The 20,846-nt window shown below is 40.3% G+C and overlaps 1 protein-coding gene across 5 annotated transcripts in view; it reads right to left on the reverse strand.

Annotated features, from left to right (window-relative positions):
* Positions 1-20,846, reverse strand: part of NCKAP5 (NCK associated protein 5) — a 941,115-nt gene that overhangs the window by 708,610 nt on the left and 211,659 nt on the right. Inside the window, exon 1 of one of the 5 annotated variants that reach the window (XM_087856989.1) lies at positions 8,712-11,928. The exons of the other annotated variants lie outside the window; for them this stretch is intronic. Within the exon in view, the coding sequence (XP_087713115.1) occupies positions 8,712-8,762 (51 nt within the window). The 5' untranslated portion in view covers positions 8,763-11,928. Of the gene's footprint in view, positions 1-8,711; positions 11,929-20,846 lie in introns of those variants that run through there. 5 annotated transcript variants of the gene reach the window in all.

Genomic DNA, 20,846 nt, shown 5'->3' on the forward strand with positions numbered 1-20,846 from the left:
CGGCTTTTCTACCTTCAGCAGTGAGGACCCAAAGGTGTGGGCTGGTCTCCTAAATGCAGCAAGATTGTAATTCACAGAAGCTGCAAGCAGAAGTAGTAAGACGGGGCGGACTCTGTCCCTCCGCATGCTGTGATTGGTCTGCACAGAGCTTAAAAAGAATGAACCAACGGGGTTAGTGTACTGTGTCAATGTCAATTTCCGGGTTGTGCTATATGCTTCCAGAGCACCCGCGATGTTACAACCAGAGGAAATACGAGGAAAGGTGTAAGGGATGTCTCTGTATTATTTCTCACACCTGCATGTAAATCTATAACTACCTCAAAACAAAAAGTTTTTTTTAATAAACTAACCTTTATAAATCAGATGATTTTATATAAAAATCTTATTTCCTAGCTGCTCTTGAAGAGTGGGAAGATCTGGCAACACCAGGCGCACACCATGTTCCTGCAGTAACACCTTAGCCTATCGTAACTATCAGAGGAAGCCGAGTGGCATCATATTCCCCAAGATGGGTGCTAAAATCTACCCCATTCTGCCCCATTCTGCCCCATTCTGCCCCCAGCCTGCTTCACTTCCTTATGTTACTTGCCCAATCCTAATGGATGCTAGATTTTTCCCACTCTTCTATAAAGAGTGATGGAGTTGAAAGCTCGGTCGTTCAAAAGGTCATCCGAGTTTGTACAATTTGTCTGGAGTCTAGCACTGCATCATGAATGAGAATACAAGGACACCTCACTATCCTGCTTCCCTTGGGGCTGTGCACATAATAGGTATCATTACAGTATACTTCTCTAGTTGCAGAACTACTTATGATGGGTTCCAAGAAAAATCAATGCTGTACTAAATGTCATGCTATTGCAATTTCTGTCGTAAGTCAGGAGCCATATAAAATATAGTGAGTTCTTAAAGCCACAAATGCTCTGAAATTATTTATGAAATAAGAATTAGGTAAGGCCTAATTTACCAAAATTGAGACTATCTGGACACACGGTTTAATTGGATCTCATCACACATGCGCACTGTGATTCAGACAGGGTGTCATTCCAAACTGAGTCTGCCTTTTGGTTTTCTGAGGTTAAAACGCTTTCCACATTAAAAACCTGTCCTCTTTGGTTTTCACATAGTAAATTGCTCAACTGGAATCATTTACCCCAAAGGCAGTGCAGTGCTCCCATTATCACTAAGCGGCAAAGGGCAAAAGAGCCAGTGGGTAAAGTTGGGAAGGATAAATTGAGGTCATTCCTTGCTGCATTAAAAAAAAAAAAAAAGAAAAGGCATGAAATTGATTCATATTTAGGTCCACCTTTGTGTTTATTAAAAGATACTTTGTACAAATCCTTAATCTGCTCAACATAAGGCCCATCCCTCTACCGCCGTCCCCGTACCATGCACATCATGCTCAACCGTCATAGTTTTTCCTGACTAGGCCATTCTAATACTGATGCTGTCACAGTTTTAGCTATAAAAATCCAATTTCCGCTGGAAGGAGTCTGTTAGGGCTGGAATATGATGGCACACCAACTAGTCATGGGGACAGAGCTTGATATTTTTACATATTCTTTAACATGAGTTAACTTATCAAGAGAGTTAAATTGCATTTAAAATTCAGGGGCAGATGGACGTCCTGGCTAATGGTCCCTCAAGTGGCCTGTTGTGTCAAGATTCACTGATAGGTTTCTCTCATTCCTCTCTGGTGTTGAACTTTGACCCACAATATGCTCCCTTTATGCTTAGCTGTTTCCCACATCAGTAGATATTCAGACCAAGCTGCTTCTGTCCACTATGCCCTCCGATTTATTCAGTCTAGTGACACAGGGTAATTCCACCCGGAAGTCCCCACTGATGCTGCCTCGGCTCCTCCTGGCAGAAGCGGGTAATTAATGTTGCCATTTGCACCGTGTCACAGCCAAAGAGGCCGTATATCTGGAATTCCCTGCAAAATGCCACAAGTCTGGGCGTGTTGGCGGTGGCCAGTGGCTGTGGATCTGACCACAGCTCATGCATTTGGAAAATTAAATTATAAACATGAAGTGTTCACTCTGCAAGACGGAAAGTATCGGCGATCATGTGCAAATCCGGGCATTTTCTGTGAAATATGGAATTGGTTTGCACTGTGTGAGGCATCGACTGATCCCTGCCATAAGGCATCTGGTGAGGCCATGGGTCCCCTCCAAGTTCTGCTGCATCCGTGGGACAGCCAGCTGGCAGAGCAGCTGCGGGCCCAGCTCACATCGGAGCCAGCTGACCATCACTCCCTCAGACAATACACGGAAAGGTCAAAGGGGCTTTGGCTCTTACTTTGAACAAGTGTGTTTGGTCACCAGGGGCTCCACTGACCACGGGGCAGCAGAACATGCAAATAATTTGCAGCTTCCTTAATTAAGGGAAACTCTAATTCCCTAAATAGAGCTCCACCTCAAAAATGGTATTATTTCTTATTCGAATATTTTGGTGCAGGCTACACATCCTTCTCTGTATGCACAGACTTTCTTTTTGAGGCTTTTGAAGAAAAAAAAAATCCTATTTTTCTTTTTTCTATTTTTGAAGTTATGCACTTACTATGAATGGATATGTAGTAAGAGAGGTATAGGTAGCAATCGGATATGGTTTTGATTTCCAGAGATGAGTTTATCTAAGCAAAAGAAAGACATTACTGTGAACCATAGCGGTACATGGTAAACCACATGGTTTAATTTGGGGGATGAGTTACACCAATTGTCATAGTGAATACAATATTTCTATTTTTCATTTAGTGCCGGCCCTCTCTGCTACTAAGCGATTGCAGGTTTCAGTGTGCTTGGGATAAACCTCAGGTCTCCCCTATCTCTTCATGACGTGACAGGTTATTATGCATTAAACAAATAACTGGGGGCCACCTCGTCTGTGCCAGGGGCCATGTGGGACTCTGGGTCCAGTGGGGAATGGGAGAGGTGAGGTCCCTTGTCTCACAGAATGAAACCAGTGAACATTTCATTCAGATCTCCCTCTCCTAGCAAACACATGTATTCTGTTTTCCAAATTCCAAACAGGCTCAGTAGAGACACCTTTCGGATTTGTTGATCAGAAATCATCGATCAGCCTATAGAGAAAAAATGTGTACTCTGGAACAACTTTTTCATATTTGAGAAAGTCTCAGGACTTCTGAGAATGTGGCACCTTTAGAAGGGAAGAGAAGCTGTCCTCTGTGCTGTCTGGATGAGAAGGATCATAGAAATGGTCACCAAGGGCTTTGTGAGAGTGCCTGGACTTTGTCTGAAAGATGTGAGCTCCCCTCTACTGTTCAATTGGATTTGCAGGGGAAAGGTCTAGTGCCCAACTTGGCATTGGAAAGATTCCGTTTTGGTATTATCCAAACAGGTTAGTTTGGTATCATATTAAGACAGCCGCACTCTGCAGGATGTTGATAGGCTGGTTTTTGTTTTTGTTTTCTGTTTTTCTCACTCAATAGGATTTCGGCTCAGTGAAGACTAGCCATTCTATGCTTTGTGTGAGTAGCAGATCAAAGGGGTTTATCCTGGAGAAGAAAACCACTTTCAAAGCACATGCAACTTCTCGAGTTTAAGAAAACAGGCTTCCAAGTGCAGCATCTTTTTATTTTACAAAACCCTTCTCCCTGCCAAATATTTGGGTTTGCATACATCTAAGGGTGGGGCAATGCTTAGAATTAGAGTAAGAAACACAAGTTTCAATGAAAGGGTTGCCAGATACTCTGCTTGAAAAATGTTGCTTAAAATGAAAAACACTTTTCTTCTTACTCTTTAATGTGAATAATGAAAATATCTTTCTTTTTCCCCAGTGAGTATATTTAAATTTTTTTTCAAAAACGTATTCTTTTGTGTGTTTTGTTTCTTTTAAGGACCACATTCTCTTCCATTTGACTCATCTGGTTTTTCCAATTATTGGCCCCCAATGGTTGGCACTTTGCTCACATCAGTCCCGGAGGAGCCAAAAGGGTCAGGTCGCCCAGCATCTCATGATTTGTGACAACCCCAAATGGTGATTTCCCATTAACCCCCCATTGCCTTCCCTCCTCCACCCTCCCCCCCGCAAGGCACACACTTCTATCCCATAAGGTGAGCCTGAGGCACTCCTAAAGATGTCACAGCATGGAATCAGCCTCTGACCCACTTTCTCAGGTTGATTTTGTGAGCTCAGGAGGTCAGTCTGCCAACCAGACGGCAAAGTGCCTGACCAGTGGCAGGTGCTCCAGAGGAGAGCTAACGTCTCTGCGCACGATGTGGGAAACATGCTAATCCGAAGGGTTGGGATGGGAGCCCCAGGCTTTTGACCTCTCATTTGAGAGGCCTCAGTGCACTTTTTACAAGATGGAGCCATTGTCCTCCACGCCTTCAATGCGAGGATTCAGAGGACCACTATGTAGATCAAAGGAGAGCAGAATAGGACCTGGGAGCAAAGGCTAAATAGTCTCGGTATTATTTTGCCTGGAGAAGAGAAGGCCGGGATGGAATGGGTCGAATAGACCAGCACGGCAGAGGGCTATTATGTTGTCAATGTGGCCAGCTGTTCGGCATTTTCAGTGAGAAGAAAAGGACTAGGAGAAAATAAATATAAACTGCCATGTGAGAAATTTGTTTGAAATTTGTAAAAAGAAAAAAAAAATTCAAACAGCGAGGGCTGTTATCATAAACACTAAACTTGGTGATGGGGAAATATACCTTTTTACTTTAAAACTAAGACTTTTCAATCAAGAGTTTCAAAGGCAAACCGGCCTCAATGCGAGGAGCAGACAGCAAGACACTGTGAGGCCCACTTTGCTTATATACAGGCAACAGATGATGTGGGCCTTCAAGAACCGCTCCTTACAAGTGATGTTCTCTCAGAGGACAGTGTTGGAAACTACTACACGGGACTTCTTAGCCCTTGCTTTAACGACTTATTTAGCGGAGGCAGAAATCATCTGTGTGGCCAAGTGACTGACAAGTATATCGGGAGATGGGCAGCCTCATTTCAGTTCTGCAACTCATCAGCTCGGACTTTGAACAAGGACTGTACCTCAGTTTCCTAAATGGTCAAGTGCGGACAAGAGCTCCGTCCTACCTCACGGGATTGCTTGGAGGAGTGAATTATACAAGGAATGAAAAGTCCACTGAACTTACGTAAGTGGTAATTAGACTGTTCAGACCTCAGGGCTACTCCCAAAGAGAAAAATAGGTGGCTCTCCTAGTCTTGTTTTATGTTACTCCCACACCAGCCTCTGTGTGAGAGAAACGAAGAATCCTGAGAGCAAACAGGGAACTCAAGGGCACAGCTCAAGCTGGTCTCCAGGCTGTGATTTCATCCTTGCTTTCCTGGGTCTGCAGCCCAACATCAAGGCATAACTGGGTGGTGTTCGCCAGGGCAAGGCAAACGCACAGTGCTTTCATTACTGGGGCTGTGGGCTCTGCCACATGTGGACGTTGTGACTGGAAATATTTCGCCATGAAATCCGCAAATATCCAAACTAGAGAACTCCATTGCCCTTGGTACTGGTAATAGGTAGGTTTTATAGAAGTGTTTGACACAATAATAAGGTGATGGATTTTTTTTTTTTCTTACCCCTGTGAATTTGGGTTGAGGACATGTTCGGTCAGAATGGAATAAATAAATCTTGTCCACCTAGAATTCTATTTATGGAGGAAATACCCTTTCAGAATGAAGGCAAAATTAAGGGCCTTTTCAGCCAAAAGCTGGGAGATCTTGTCAAAGCAGACCCACACTATATGAGGGGTAAAGGAGACTGTTTAGAGCGCCCCCTTGCCTTTTCAGTCTGTCATCAGTTGGAAGGCTGTGTTTCTGTCATAATGTGTTCCACATAATCTGTCAGAGACAGAACCCTGAATGGGGGCTGTCCTTATGCCAGCCTAGAACATAAGAGGTGAAAAGACCATCTGAGCACATGTCATCAAACCCCCCTTATCTTCCAAATAGGTAACACAGGGTCAGAGAAATGGGGGATAAACCAAGAATAATACAATTAGTGGGGGGACAATACTGGAATTAACCCTCAAATATTATGGTCACCAAGTAATATGACTTACCCCACTTAAAAGCCCACCAACAGATCCCCAGTGGGGTAAATGTCATCCACAGGCATGTTACATTTGGGCCACAAAGTAGATTAAAAAAATCAAAATTAATTACTTTGAAAAAATTAGAAAACATTATCAAATAAGCTCATGTACCTACATGAACACAATCAGCTGGAGTTCCAGTGATTTCTGCCCGTTCTAGACAAGATACATGCTCTCTGGTTTGCCATAGTCACCCCCACTCCCTAATGTCTCCACAACGGTGAGGCCATGGGTGACTTAGAATGAATCATCATGCTCCCATAATTGCTTATCTCAACCATGCATTTCATTCATTTATCTCATTTCCCTGGGCCATTCGAACACTTGATTTTGCAACCTCTTCCTTTCCATATGCTGCTTCTATTGTCATAAGCAGCAAAACCATTCATGATTTCTTTCTACAAACAAAAGATGTGTTTGCATGCATGCATGGCACACACTTGATCCTATAGTGATTATGTATATAGAACTCAAGACAATATAAGGTCACATAAGCTAGTACAGGAAGCTGATTTATTTCATTCACTTTTGCATAAGACTTTAAACAGTACCGAAGACCCATTCATTGTAGCACAATATTGTGAAGGAGAGAGATGAGCATTTTGCCATTTTCCTCAACTTCTACAGGTGAAAATGTAGCCTACCCCAGCATGTTTTTTTTTTTCTTTTTTCTTTTAAGAGAGAGAGAAGGAGGGAGGTTTGGGAGGGGCAGAGGGAGAGGGAGAGAGAACGCCCAGCCCAGAGCCTGATGAGGGGTTGATCTCACAACCCTGATATCATGACCTGAGCCAACATCAAGAGTTGGACGCTAACCAACAGAGCCACCCAGGCACCACATACACCAGTATTTTCTATTGCCCTCACAATTTCTGAGGAGGATGGAGTGGAAGAACCTAGTTTTATAACTATGTTAAAAAGACAGACACATTTGGGGCACCTCATGATCTTGTGGTTGTGGGATCAAGTCCCATGTCAAGCTCTGCACTTAGCACAGGGATTCTCTTTCCCTCCCTTGTGCTCCTCCCTCTCTGCTCCTCATCCTGCCCCCTGTGCTCACACATGTGTGCTCTCTTTCTAAAATAAACAAAATCTTAAAAAAAAAAAGACACGTTTGTCCACACAAAATCTTCTACGTGAGTTTCACAGTGGTACTATTCATAATAGCCCCCAAATAGAAATAATCTAAATTTGCATCAAGTGAGAAATGGATAAATAAAATGTTGTATATCCACACAATGGAATATTACTTGGCAAGTAAAAAAAATGAAATACAGATACATGCTACTGAATGGATGAACTTTGAAAATATTATGGTGAGTCAAAGAAGGTAGTCACAAAAGATAACATACTGTATAATTCCATTTATATGAAATGTCCAGAACAGGCAAAATCTATAGATACAGAAAGATTGCTGTTGCCTATGACTGGGGACGCTGGGAGGAAATGGGGAGTGACCACAAGTGGGTATGAGGGTTCTTTTTGTGATGAGAGAATATTCCAAAATTGGTAGTGGTGATGGTTGCACAACTCTGTGAATAACCTAGAAACTACTGAATAGTACACTTTTAATGAGTGCGTATTATGGTATGTGATATATATCTCAGTAAAGCTGTTATTCAGAAAGAGATAAAAGAAAATAAGCCTTTGGAACTTGGGAGAGGGGAGCAAATATTTTGGAGGGCACAGCTTCAGACCAGGCCGACTCCAGGGTGCTTTTATATGTCTTATTTTATTCAAGCCTTGCAACAACCTGCCAGGAGGCTTCATTCTGCCCATTTCGCAGGTGAAGAAATAGAGACACAGACATTAAGCTGCCTTAATCGCGAAGCTGAGATTTGAACCCATGTTGGACACCCAGCATATTCTCTTTCTCTAAAAGACAAGGAACCAAATAGAGACTACTTGCCTTGGCTGTTTCTTATTGGTGCACCTGACTATTTAACTATGAGCAGGACACCTGCTTTTCTCTCCTTAAAAACGAACCTGAGACATGCCAGTTGATTAAACAGTCTTTCTCAAATCAGATGTTTGTTTGTTTTTTTTCTCAAGGTGACCTGTATCCCTTTCTAAAGGCAGTGCTAGACCTGCTTAAACCATTACTCTGCCTGCTGTCTGTTGGCATTTTCCCACTTACCCGATATTGTCCTTGAACTCACCTCTGCTTGCTCCCTTAGTTGATAGGAGAGCTAAAAATATTGCCTCCTGTACGTTTCCCTCCCCGCCCCACCCTGCATATACAAAGTGGCACCCAGGTAGCACTGAACATGTTCATGACCTCCTAATCCTTTTGCTATGCATGTCTCTAATCGTTAGCATCAAAGAGCACTTACGAATGAATTCATATGGACAAAGTCCTCAACTATGCATTCCAAACGCCTGCACCAGCATCCAACCCCAATCACTTTAAGAGGTTGTATTGAAGCACAAATCATTTGGGAGTGTGGTAAGGTGGGGTGAGAGGAGACAGACTCAAAGAGAACTCATGTTCCTTGCCTTAAATGAGGATCAGCCTGAGCTGTACAAGAATGGGCAGCCAGCAGACAGCGTCTGGGATGCCAGCCATCCCCAAGCCACAGGCACGGAGTCTGCATTTACTCCCATCACAACCCATTATCTTCCCAGCCAGGCTCCAAACCTTACCTCTGCTGAAGCAGAAGCCAAGTGCACCCGCGAGTGACCTTCCTGGGTCATCAGGACACTGCAGCCGGTAGGTTTGGCTCCTTACGGCCTCAGCTCTCTGATCTGACAGCCCCGGTCAAACCTTTCTTCCCTCTTTCTGAACATTCCCAGTATGCTTCCTCCTGCCTGTCAATATTTAACTACCCTGTCAAGTTACATTACATCACCTGCGCTAAATCCTACCCCAGCGATAGCTAGAGGGTGTGCCTGCTCTATTCAATTCAACTCAAAGATTCTTTATCAAGAGCCTTCCATTCATTCATTTCTCTCAACATGTGTTGAGCACCTACTGCATTTGACACTGGACGTACAAAAATGAAAGATTGGATCCCTAGAGTCTAGTTGGAGAGACAGATATGTGCCATGATGCCGAACCTCAGAGCGCAGGAGGGTCTGCCCTTACAGGCTGGCTGCTGAGAGAGGCAGTGACTAGGACCAGAGAGTTCCCAGACATGGCAGCACTCAGGGTGCCATCTCTGATGGGCCAAGCTAAAGCTGAGAAGACACAAGGATGATGGATACCTGGCCTCGGTCCTCAAGGTGCTTAAACTCAACACAGGGAGATCTGTCATTCTACAGCCTGGCAGTTATGTACATAAGTGCCACAGGAAGGTGCAGAATATCAAACCAAATGGGACAGCCACTTCCCATAAGGTGTCGATGAGTCTGATCATCAGCCATTTCTAAGACTAAACACTTGAACAAAGATGTGTCAACAGGAGGCACGGACTCCAGCCTGCAGATCCCTTAGTGCTACAAATAGGGGTGATCTCCTCAGATCTCTGGAACAGCAGATAAACCTAGTGAGTACAGGACATTGCCTGGGACCCATTTTTAAGACCAGGGAAAGAAGAATTCGGGTAACAGAGTAGTAACATTCTTCCCTGGTCAAAGGAATTAATCTGGGACAAAATGGCTTGGTCACAGGTGAACTACATACCTTTCTAATGTCTCCATGACTTTTTCCAACACAAAATTTCCTGACGTTTAATGAAAGGTTGATGTCTTTTACATAATGTAGACAGACTTGAAGGGCCACTGAGTAATACTAAACTGTGGTCTTTAGCACCATCTGGGATCAGAAGCCTCAAAAGTTACTCACCTCGGGATTTTTTCAAAGTTTGAGTCTACCATCAAAGCACAGCTCTCAAATATGCCCCACGCGGTCTGTTTTCTATCTAATCTTACTGCGATTTCATACTCCGGAGAACAAAGCCCCCTACATATGTGTGAACATTCAAAGGACCCCACCATGGGGGAGCCTAGGAGGCTGCTGTGGAAAGGGCTGGAATATTTGAATTGCAAAACACAGCTCAGCGATCTCTATACATCTAATTTGGGGTAAGTTCCAAGCTCAAGAGCATCTCTGCATGGAAGCAGTTCTATTAGTCAGTTTCTCAGGCGATTTTCCAGTTCCACATGTCCACTTCTCCAAGAGTTTCTAAGGTGCACATTTACGGTCTGTGGCAATGCTTTCCTACAAGGTACTTAGGGTTTTGACAAATACTAACTGACACTGCCACCATTCCAATGAAAACTGATGACCCATGTCTAATGCCTACTACTTCGGTGCAGCTGAAGACATTTTTTAGTCAGTTAGTGATTTTAAGCAGAACACTGCTCCAGACCCCTCTTTCACATTCTGGAAGCACGGTTTGATTTCAGGCTTTAATAAATTCACATCACATATCGAATCATCACAAAACTGAAGTTTTGCCACACTCAAGCTTGCTTTTTTTTAAACCAAGACTTTTTCAGAGACTTTTTCCTTTAATAACACACAACACACTTGGCATTAGGAATATTATACATTATTAATGGAACAATTGTTACTACTAATTGCCAAATGCCCAGGGATTTCTGGATCCAATTAGAATGGATTTGTGTCATTTATCTCAAAATCCCCCTAGAAAGATGAGATACTGTATGACCTTTGTTTGCTTTTACAGGCAATTTTAGTAAATTTTAACAAATGTGAGATAAATTTTTCAAACAATATCATTAATATCATGGCTGGTAAAATAACTACCATTCCACAGAAAACAACAAGCAAATGTGACTAACATTTCCAGATGTAAACTGTGAAGAAATCCAGTTTTCAAAAGACAGAATATTTAAAATATTTAAAATATTCTGTTTATCTCTTGCGTATGCAGCTTTACAAAATAGAAGAGAGGGTTTTGGGTGTTCGTTGGTTTTTAATAAGTTATCTTAATGAGAAGTTCAAAAATAAAACTAATTGCCCCAAACCCAATTTAATAAATAATCACCTAGTTTAGAGAGCGAGGGGCATTTTGTACTCAACATGAGCATAGATAAAGAACTTGAAACCTAGGTCAATGTTATGGGACCCCAGGCAAGGCACTCCAACCCTGTATTAAGGCTCTAAGCCTGCTTAACCTCTTAGGAGGAGTAATTAAGGAACAGTGATTTGTTGTTTGAGGTGTACATCAATGTTCATGCATGTCAGGGAGTACTGTACCTTTTAAACAGTCACTCTAGGAGCACAAGACATGTTCTAGATCACAGAAGAGTCCTCCTCATGCTGCTATTAACTGTCTCAGTTTGCCCAGGACTTGGGCATTTCCCAGGAAGCATCACTCGGAGTGCTAAAACCAGGAAAGTCTTGGGCAGGCCGTGCCATGAGTTGGCCACCCAATCTGCTACTATTCAGATCGTATTAGAACTTCGTCTGGGGAACTGACTTCATGTTATATGATATATTGTTTTGCCTCTTATTTGAGCCAACAGATTCTGATTCTTTAGAATTCAGTTGACTTTTGAAATAAATATTTATAGCCAGGTCTAATAAATAACATGGATTTTCAAGCTGCTTGAAAATTTTTAGATAAAAAATGAAATGTGTCTATCGCAGAGTTTTTTTTGTTTTGTTTTGTTTTGTTTTGAGGGGCTCAGGAACTAAATCCAAAAACAAACTTAAAAAAGCATCCAAAAGGACTTCATACGCTTGCTCCACAAATTGTGGTCTGCAAGATTAGCAATACTGGCAGCACAAAAGCTTGTTAGAAATGTATAAACCTGCCCTCCTCCTAGACCTCCTGAGTCAGAATCTGCATTTCTATAAAATCCCTGGGTGGTTCTGAGGCACAAGACAGTTTGTGAAGCCCTCTTTTAGAATTTGTGTAAGCCTCGGGTAAAAAGAAGCAAACCTCCATAAATAAATAAATAAATAAATGAATGAATGAATGAATAAATAAATAAATAAATAAATAAATAAATAAATAAATTTGATAGAGTTGTAAAAATGAAAACATTCCTGCAACTCAAAGCATTTTGACCAAGAAAATAAAAGGTGTTATTGTAATTTATGCTTTCTGGGTCTTGTGAATTTTAACTTCATAGTCCAGAGCCATAAAATGTAGCTAAACTCTAAATGAAGCCAATGATTAAATGATTTTCCTACAAGGAAGCCTTTAGGATGCAAGGCTCCAATTCAAAGGGTAGAGACAGGGTGCATGGGGACCCTCTGTGTGCACAGGTCTGTCCTCACCATCCTCTGCCCCTAGCAGTTCCCTTGAGTAGGGAATCAAACCCGAGATGACTCCTGGTTGTAGGTTTACAACTGAAATTTCAGCGGGCAAAAGAATGCATCAAGAGCAAGTTTCTAACGTACAGGCTGAGAGGTCTATTTTGGAACCAAAGGTCTGAGGGGTCTAAAACTCACCTGGATAGAGACCAGGTTGTTATTTGGACCTACTGGTCTAAGGCAAAGCAAGTTACAAAACAGTAAGTATATGACCCATCTTTGTAAAATACTGTGGGGGGCTGTCGGCAGAGGGACTGTATCAGATAATTAGGGGATAAGGGCTTTTACTGAAGAGAGCATTTCAGGCCTAGAGGTCAGTGGAACTTCATGCCCTGTGGCTAGAGGGAAAAAGAGGGCAAAGCAAAATGAAAGTGATATGCAAAGAATAACTAAAAGTTAAAGTGAAATCTAAAGAGATAACAACAGCCATAGTGAACTGCAATAATATAAAGGGTAAAAAGCTTTCTGTTTTGAAAGAGAAGATGTATATTATAATGGCCAGTACATAAGATTCTAAAACCTAAATTCTAAATATTTCAAATGGGGAGCCAGGAAAAGATCAAGTACAAAATTTTTATTTTGTGTATATAAGTGGGTAATTTGTAAAATATAAACAGAAAATGTAGTCTTTTTTTATGCCTTTGGGATGTAAGTTTACAGAAAGTGATTATGTATGTGGCCACAAAGCAAACACTAAAATTCCTTGAAGCAAATGAGGAAAAAAACATAAAAAACCTCACAAAAATCAAAGTGCATCTAACTTAAAAAATAGTCTTCTAAATAATCCAAGAATCACAAAATGCAATAAAAGCACAAAGTACAAGTTATATGATGTGAATACAAGAATCGAGACTGGGTTGCAGCTAAACTCAGAAGAAAAGCTATAGCTTCAAATGTTTTTATTTAAGAAAGAAAGGCTGGAAATAAATGAATTAAACGTTCAACTTAAGGAGTTAACCTCAAGAAAACAAAATAAACTGGAACAAAAGAGCACAGAAAAAAATTAAAATAAATTGGCTAGTAATAATTTATACATTAAATTGACAAACATCCATTGAACAGCAACTAGGAGGTTTTGTTTTTGTTGTTGTTGTTGTGTTTTGCTACTCTTTGAGATTCAGGGATATGGCAGTGACTGCTGATAATTAATAGATGAACAAAAAATTAATGGTTAAATAATTTATGTAGATGTTTCACACTCGGTGAAAAGCAACATAACTCCCTACACTTTTTAATAAAACATAGATAGATAGATTGATTTTTGAAAGAAAGAGAGAGAGAGCAGGAGCAGGGGGAGGAGCAGAGGGAAAGAGAGAGAATCCTCAAGCAGACTTCCCACCGAGCATGAAACCCCATGTGGGGCTTGATCCCAGGACTCTGAGACCATGACCTGAGCAGAAATCAAGAGCTGGCCACTTAACCGAGCCACCCAGCACTCCTCCCTACACTTTTAATACAATATGGGCAGGATGGAAAAGAATAATTTCATCATTCGAGAAACCTGACAAACACTACTTCAGCCAGGATATCAAAATCAACATCATCTGTGATAGATTCTCGTAATAGTATGTACCCTTGATAGAAAGTGATGAAAACGGCTCTTTACCTCTGTGGACTTCATCCCCAAACCCATAACCCCCCATATAATCATGAAAAAAAACCAAACCAAAACAAAACCAGACAAGTTTCAATCAAGAGGCATCCTACAAATTACCTGACCAATATTCCTTAAAACTGTCAAAATCCTCAAAAACAAGAGAAGACTAAGAAATTGTGGTAGTCCAGAAGAACCTAAGGAGTCATGACAACACAATGTGAATATATTCTAGATGGAAGCTTGGAACAGGAAAAGAACATTAGGTAAAAGTAAGGAAATCTGAATAAAGTACAATCTTAATAAATAACAATGTATCATTAATTGTGACCAATGCCCCATACTGATGTAAGACGTCATCACAGAGGGAAACTAGGTATAAAATACATGGTACCTAGACTACCTTCTCATTTTTTCTGTGAATTGAAAATGATTGTAACAAATAAAATCTAATTGAAAATCTAAAAAAATAAAGTGGATAATTTCAGATAGTGATACAAATTGTAAATAGAGAACATAAAATAGGGTAATGCAATAGGATGGCCTAGGATGGGAGGGGGGCCATGAAATGTCATCAGCAAAGTTTCCCCACAGACATCTGAGCTGAGACTTTCAAAATGAGGTAAAGAGAAGGATACGAAAATCTCAGGGAACCTGTTCCAGATAGAAAGACAACATCAAAACAAAAAAATCAAGCGAGCAAACAAAGGATAAATTAAACTGAAAGCTGATTATTTGAAAAGACAAAACAAGCAACATTTGGCATCCTGATTAAAAAAAAAAAAGAAAAGAAGATAAAAGCACATAGCACAAAGACTAAGCAATAACGTTTACTGTCAGCATGTCTTAACACAAAAGTATGATAAAACTGGCATAAAAGAAGAAACTCGAATTTCGCTTATAAAGTTAAACGTGTTTTAAATGGAATGTTAGCAAATTATATTCAGCCTTGTAATAAAGCAAACAATGACCAAGTGTAGTTTGTTTTAGTTATGTAAGGATGAATCAACATAAAAAAATTCTATCAATTAAATTCATATTAACAACTTAAAAGAAAAAATGTGATTATGTCATTAGATGATAAAAATCATTTACTACTATTTTGGAAGAACTCTCCTTGACTCTAAGTAAAATAAACATCAGAGGAAGCTTCCTATGCATGAGAAAGCATTTATCAGAAACCAATATAAAACACATTTAAAATCGTAAATAAGGTAAGACTGTCCTTTTCCACTGTTTGTTTTTCAATATTGTTTGAGATGTAGTAAAAGATGTTGTAGTACAACTCTCTTTTTGTAATACAAAAGATGTGAAAATGAAATAAATGATACAAATATTGGAAATAATGTGGTACATAAAAACGATTACTCATGGAATTATGCATACCTAGAACATTCAAGAAATATAACAAAATTTTTTTAAAATCAGACTGTACTAAGGCAGCTGAAAATAAGATACACATAAAAATACAATAGTGCTTATTTATACTGTACATTACAGGAAAGAAAAGTAGAATAAAAATCTCAGAAGTCTTCCTGTTTTTTGAGAGAGAGAGAGAGAGAATCTATTTTGCCAAGGTGCCCAAGGGTCAATGAGACACATATGAAACAAACTGGTACTACATTTGAGAGAGCCTCAGAATTTGCAGTCATAATTCATCGACAGAACTTGGCTTTTCCATCAAGTGGGTCAGTCCTACTCTCCACATTTCCTATGTTTCAATGGGTCGTTTCAAGTTGTCTCCAAATGTGTCATCTACTTCCAGCATAGAATTAATTACTCTATTTTTATTTTATTTTTTTTTTTATTTTTTAAGAATAAATCTTTATGAGTCTGCAGTCCTACAGAGAGTGATTTGGCTTCCTGGACTGGTTGTTACAAGTTGTGGGTCAGAGTTCAATGGTTGTTTTGTTTTGTTTATAATATTTTTTTATTATATTATGTTAGTCACCATACAGTACATCCCTGGTTTTTGATGTAAAGTTTGATGATTCATTAGTTGCGTATAACACCCAGTGCACCATGCAGTATGTGCCCTCCTTACTACCCATCACCAGCCTATCCCATTCCCTCCCCCCCTCCCCTCTGAAGCCCTCAGTTACTCTATGTTGATGAAACATTTGAACCACCGCCTGCTCCCACTCTGGCCTCTTAGAGGCAGGAGAGGAGAGATCCGTGTCCAAGGTACACAGCTCGGAAGCCCTGAAGGCTGCCTCTTTGATGTGGCCTTTTTGTTTCACTGACTCATTCCTGGAGAAAACATGCTGAAGTTGTTGAAAGATCAGTTGAGGTCTCTTCATCGTAAGTAATACTATGCTGCTTTACGATGCCTGCATATAGAAGCACAGAGAAAACAGGGCGACCTGGCTAGTGAGTGGTCTTTTCGATAGCAGGTTCGTAATCTGGGTATAGATGAGAGGATTATTTTATTTTGTTTTGTTTTTAGCAATCAGTAGCAAATGCTTCTTCATGCTACTGTTATCGAACAGGGTGCTGGGGACGGAGGCGATGCTAATAAAGATGGAAAGGGAGAGGAGCCCTAGTCCTTTACCATCAAAATAAGAAACAAGGAATCCGTGTTCCATGTGAATGCAGAGAAGAATCAAATCCACTTATGTGAAAACAAAATTAAGAACTCCCAACCCAAGACTCAAAAGCGTGTTAGTGATTTGTAACTCTATAAAATCGTCCCATTTAAAAGAAATAAATGTGTTTCCCTCTGAAACATACACATTCACCATACACTAGGATCCGATAAATAGCCAAATCACAGAATCTATCGCTAGGTCATTCCTTAGTCTTTGCTTCAATATCTGCAAATGAGGTTGAAAAGTGAATTATCTTTAAGCGCCTACTGTTGTCCTTTGTCACAGCAAGAGCTCATTAAACTTTGAAAAGGGAACATGGCCATTTGCAGTGTAACCACAGGACTAATCCTACCGCATTATCTGTATCATGCAACAAACTTAGCATCATTATAGTTTCATGAGATACAATAAAAATTGCTCATCAATTATTCATAGTCTGCTTCCAGTACATAGAATAAATAAATAAATAAATAAATAAATAAATAAATAAATAAATAAATACACGAGAGAAGCAGAAATGCTGTTATCCAAAACATTTAGATAGGTCAACAGAAGACTCAGGTGAGCTGGAAAACATCAGATTGCAGAGCTCCTAATAGCACTGATGGCTTGAGTGCCTTGAGAGTGCCAACCTCCTTCCCTACATGCTGTCAAATGTTCCTATTACCTATGGTCGCTCTTAAGGCCCAGAGAAACACAACATCAAGGTTATCCATCCTGTAGGCTGACTCAGCCCCAAACCCAAGTCTGTCAAGGAGCATGTTGAAGGCAAATCTTTAAACAATCAAACTGGCCTTCCTAAATATCTGGCCATGAAGGTGGCATATTATTTTCATTAACATCTAACTCCCCTACCAGACTCTAAGCTTCATGGGCTCAGGAGCAGATGGTATCATTCTGCTCATCACTGTAGTCTCCAAATCTGGAACAGCGCCTGGCACACAGAAGACAATAAATATTTATGTTGACTAGATCATAGAAAAAGAGTCTCTCCACTTTATGCACCTATAAAATGGGCATAATTCCTGTAACCATTTCTACATTGCTGGGCATTTAAGTGTCTTCTTACATTGTTGTATTTTAAACATTGTTGTGATGAATATTTTTATTCATGTGATTTCTTCATATTTTGGGTTCCCAAAAGGACAACTGATAGGTCAAAAAAATCAGAACATTTTTATGGTTCTTGGTATATAGTGCCAAATTATTTATGGATGAATCATATCACAAGTAAAACATGGAAGAACAAATTCTACCACTTGCTCATGAAGACTAGCCATTAAAATTTTTTTTTAAGTAGTAGATAACTTAAGGGAAAACTGGAATGCTCTCTAATATTTTGCTGTAATTTGAATATCATTAATTTGGCAAATTGAGTATTTTTCTCTGTTTATTTAAATAATTGTATTTTCTCTTTTGTGCATTTGCCAAGGAATGATTGGGTCATGGCTGTTCCTCTGTGGGTGGGAGCCTTTCTCAGGAACTAAAAGAAATTTCAGCACCATAACTTCTCTGCCAATTTCATTCTTTTTGCTTCAAATGCTCATTCTCAAGAATACAACAGGACTCTTGAAAGCTGGCGTTTAGGTGATACTTCTACTGGCCAGGGACCTCATTACCATATGGATTTATACGATAGACCAGGAGTCCCTTGGGGTCATCTCCTGGGTCCCTCATGGTCATCTAGATTACTTACATGTGTGCTGATAAACACCATTAGATGTTTTCACTCTGGAAGAATTAGTGAGCTATTTTACAGAGTCAGGCCAGTTTTACGGGCCAGTAAGTACTAGCCTAAGTAAGTCATAGTCAGGGACCAGCCTACACAAAGAAATCCTATACCTATAAAAGTTTCAGTGGTAATACAATTGAAAGCTGTCACCAAATCCTGTTATCTTTCTGGGTAGAAAAGTGCTCAACAAAACAGTGATAGCCCAGAAGGTGGAGAGCTGAATTAAGGCCAGCAAAAACCTTTGAGTGAATGGCAGATTCAAGATAATAGTTGAGTGATAAAATAAAACTTTCCCAGAAACTCAAGTCTTAATAAAATTGCTCTGAAAGTGCCTTGGGGCTACTGCTCTATTTAACTTCTTTGTGTTCCTAGGGCTCAAGGACGTTTGGTTTTGGTAGTAGGTACATTTATGGACATGTAGGCAATCGGGACAACTGGTAATGGGGCCCAAAGTGGAATCTGGTTTGTACAGCCTAGCAAAGGTCGCTATTCTTGAATAAATATTTACATATGACTTCTAAAACAAAGCAATCTGTCATTGTTCTAGACACCCATTGCTTAAACACTTGAAATGAAAGATTCCAAGAATACCTACAAAACTATTTTAGATTTCAGAGGTCAAAAATTCTCAAAGATAACCCAAGGTATGCATGATAAAGCTAAATGTTTACCTCTTCCTTTGTTTCTATTTGGCTGGACAATGCTTGATAAGAAGAGAAAGAACATTTATCTTAAAAGTGCTCCTTTTCAAGAATCATGTATATAAAGAGAGCTAAATGTCAACATTTACAGATAAACTGTAACCACATTCTACAAATAAGTTAATTTCAAGGGGGGGGTTCCCTTCTGTCTCCCACTGGAGATCACAGTTGAACAAGGGAAGGAAGTAAAGTATAGTAGTGAAGAGCATAGATTGGAGACAGGCAGCCCCGGTATAATCCCAGTTCTGCCTTTCTTAACTGTATACTTGGGGACGTGCCATTTAATTCTATATTCCTGTTTCCTCATCTGCAAAATGAGGTTGATAATGACACTACCTCACAGTGTTCCTGTGAAGAGAAAGTGGGCTAAAAATGTAAAAACCCTTCAAAGCAGTGCCCAGGATACAGAACCATATATTTTCCAATGTAAGATTATGAATATCTTAAGAGTAGAGTTTATATAACTGTTCTCTAATACTCGGCATTATTGCAGCACATAGTAGGTGATCAATAAATAATGGCTGAATGAACAGCTGACTATAAAGGATTTTCTACTAGAATTTCTTTAATAAAAGCACAACATTTCTTTGTACCATTAAAGCATGACAATTCAACACAGGACTGACAGACTGTTTTCACAAACAATTCCAGAGCACAGAGTACGTGCGCCTCTATGCACCAGCAGAATGAATAATGAGAGAGCAATGAACAGTATTAAATAAGAGACAAGTAAGAGTTTTAATGCAAATCTGAACTACTTTCTGTTAATGCAAGTACTATTTTCTTGGCATAGCACCGGTCTGTCCTTCTACTCTTTACTGATAAAGCCGTGACTATTACACCATCTGGAATAGGTCAAGACCAAGTGGAGATTCTGAGCTCATCCCTAATTACTCCTTTATTCAAGTGGGGGTTAAAGAGTGGGTGGGAAAGTTTCAGGGAAAGATTTTCAAATGACACAGATTCAGTAATAAAATGCTCAGGAGCTGATTTAGGTCTATTTAATCTCCAAGACATCTGAAACAACACAACATCTGTAATGACTTCTTATCCTGGAAAATCCCAGAGCATTTTACTTTTTTTTTTTTTTTTAATCCATGTATTTAGCAGTCACATCACTCATTACTGAGATGCAGTTCTTGTTTCTGGAGGAAGAGAGAGAAATGTTTTTAATAGCCACCGCAAGATAATGAGATGACTAGACACACAGCTCCCATCATTGAAAACGGAGACAGACCAGCTTTACTGAGTTGGAAGAGGGCCAGCTTCTAGAGCACTCACCATATTCTGGGTGTGGCATCACCAGCTTCCTCCTTGGACAGAAACGCAGTAAGAGGCTGGGTAAGTATATGAGTGAGGTAACGAGTGAATGATTAAACGAACAAATACAATACAGTTAGAGACGGTGTTGGCCTACAAAGAGTTTAGTAGAAGGAGGCAGGGCTGTCCCCACTAATCAAGTCTGCCAAAAAATGGATTCTATTTCAAACATTAATATTGGACAGTGAAGGCTAGATGAGGGGCCTTGGACATCTCTTTTCTTTTTCTGTCTACTTCATGGTGTTCTCTTCTCTCGCCTGCTTCTTACATATTGGGGTTCCTCTTTGCCCCCCCCCCCCACCCCCTCGCTTTGGTGACTAGGCACCCTTTCCTTGGCTGTCCTTGGGACACTTGATGTCCTGCACCACCGAAATCTAACTTTTCATCTTCCCAGGTAAAATAGCTACTCTTCATGACTTTGTTACTTCTGTTGCAGGCACTATCACCCACCCAGGCCCCCAAGCAGAGAACCCTTCTTGACAGCTCATCTCTCTTCCACCACCCCCATCAACGTGATTATAAGTTCTTGCTGTATTTATGTTTACCTTCCAATTATTTTTCAAATCCACCCTCTGCACCCCAATTACCATTGTACACTCCAAATGGTCATCTAC

Source organism: Ursus americanus, chromosome 1, assembly GCF_024610735.1.
Source record: "Ursus americanus isolate L20-20 chromosome 1, mUrsAme1.1.p, whole genome shotgun sequence".
NCBI lineage: Eukaryota > Metazoa > Chordata > Mammalia > Carnivora > Ursidae > Ursus > Ursus americanus.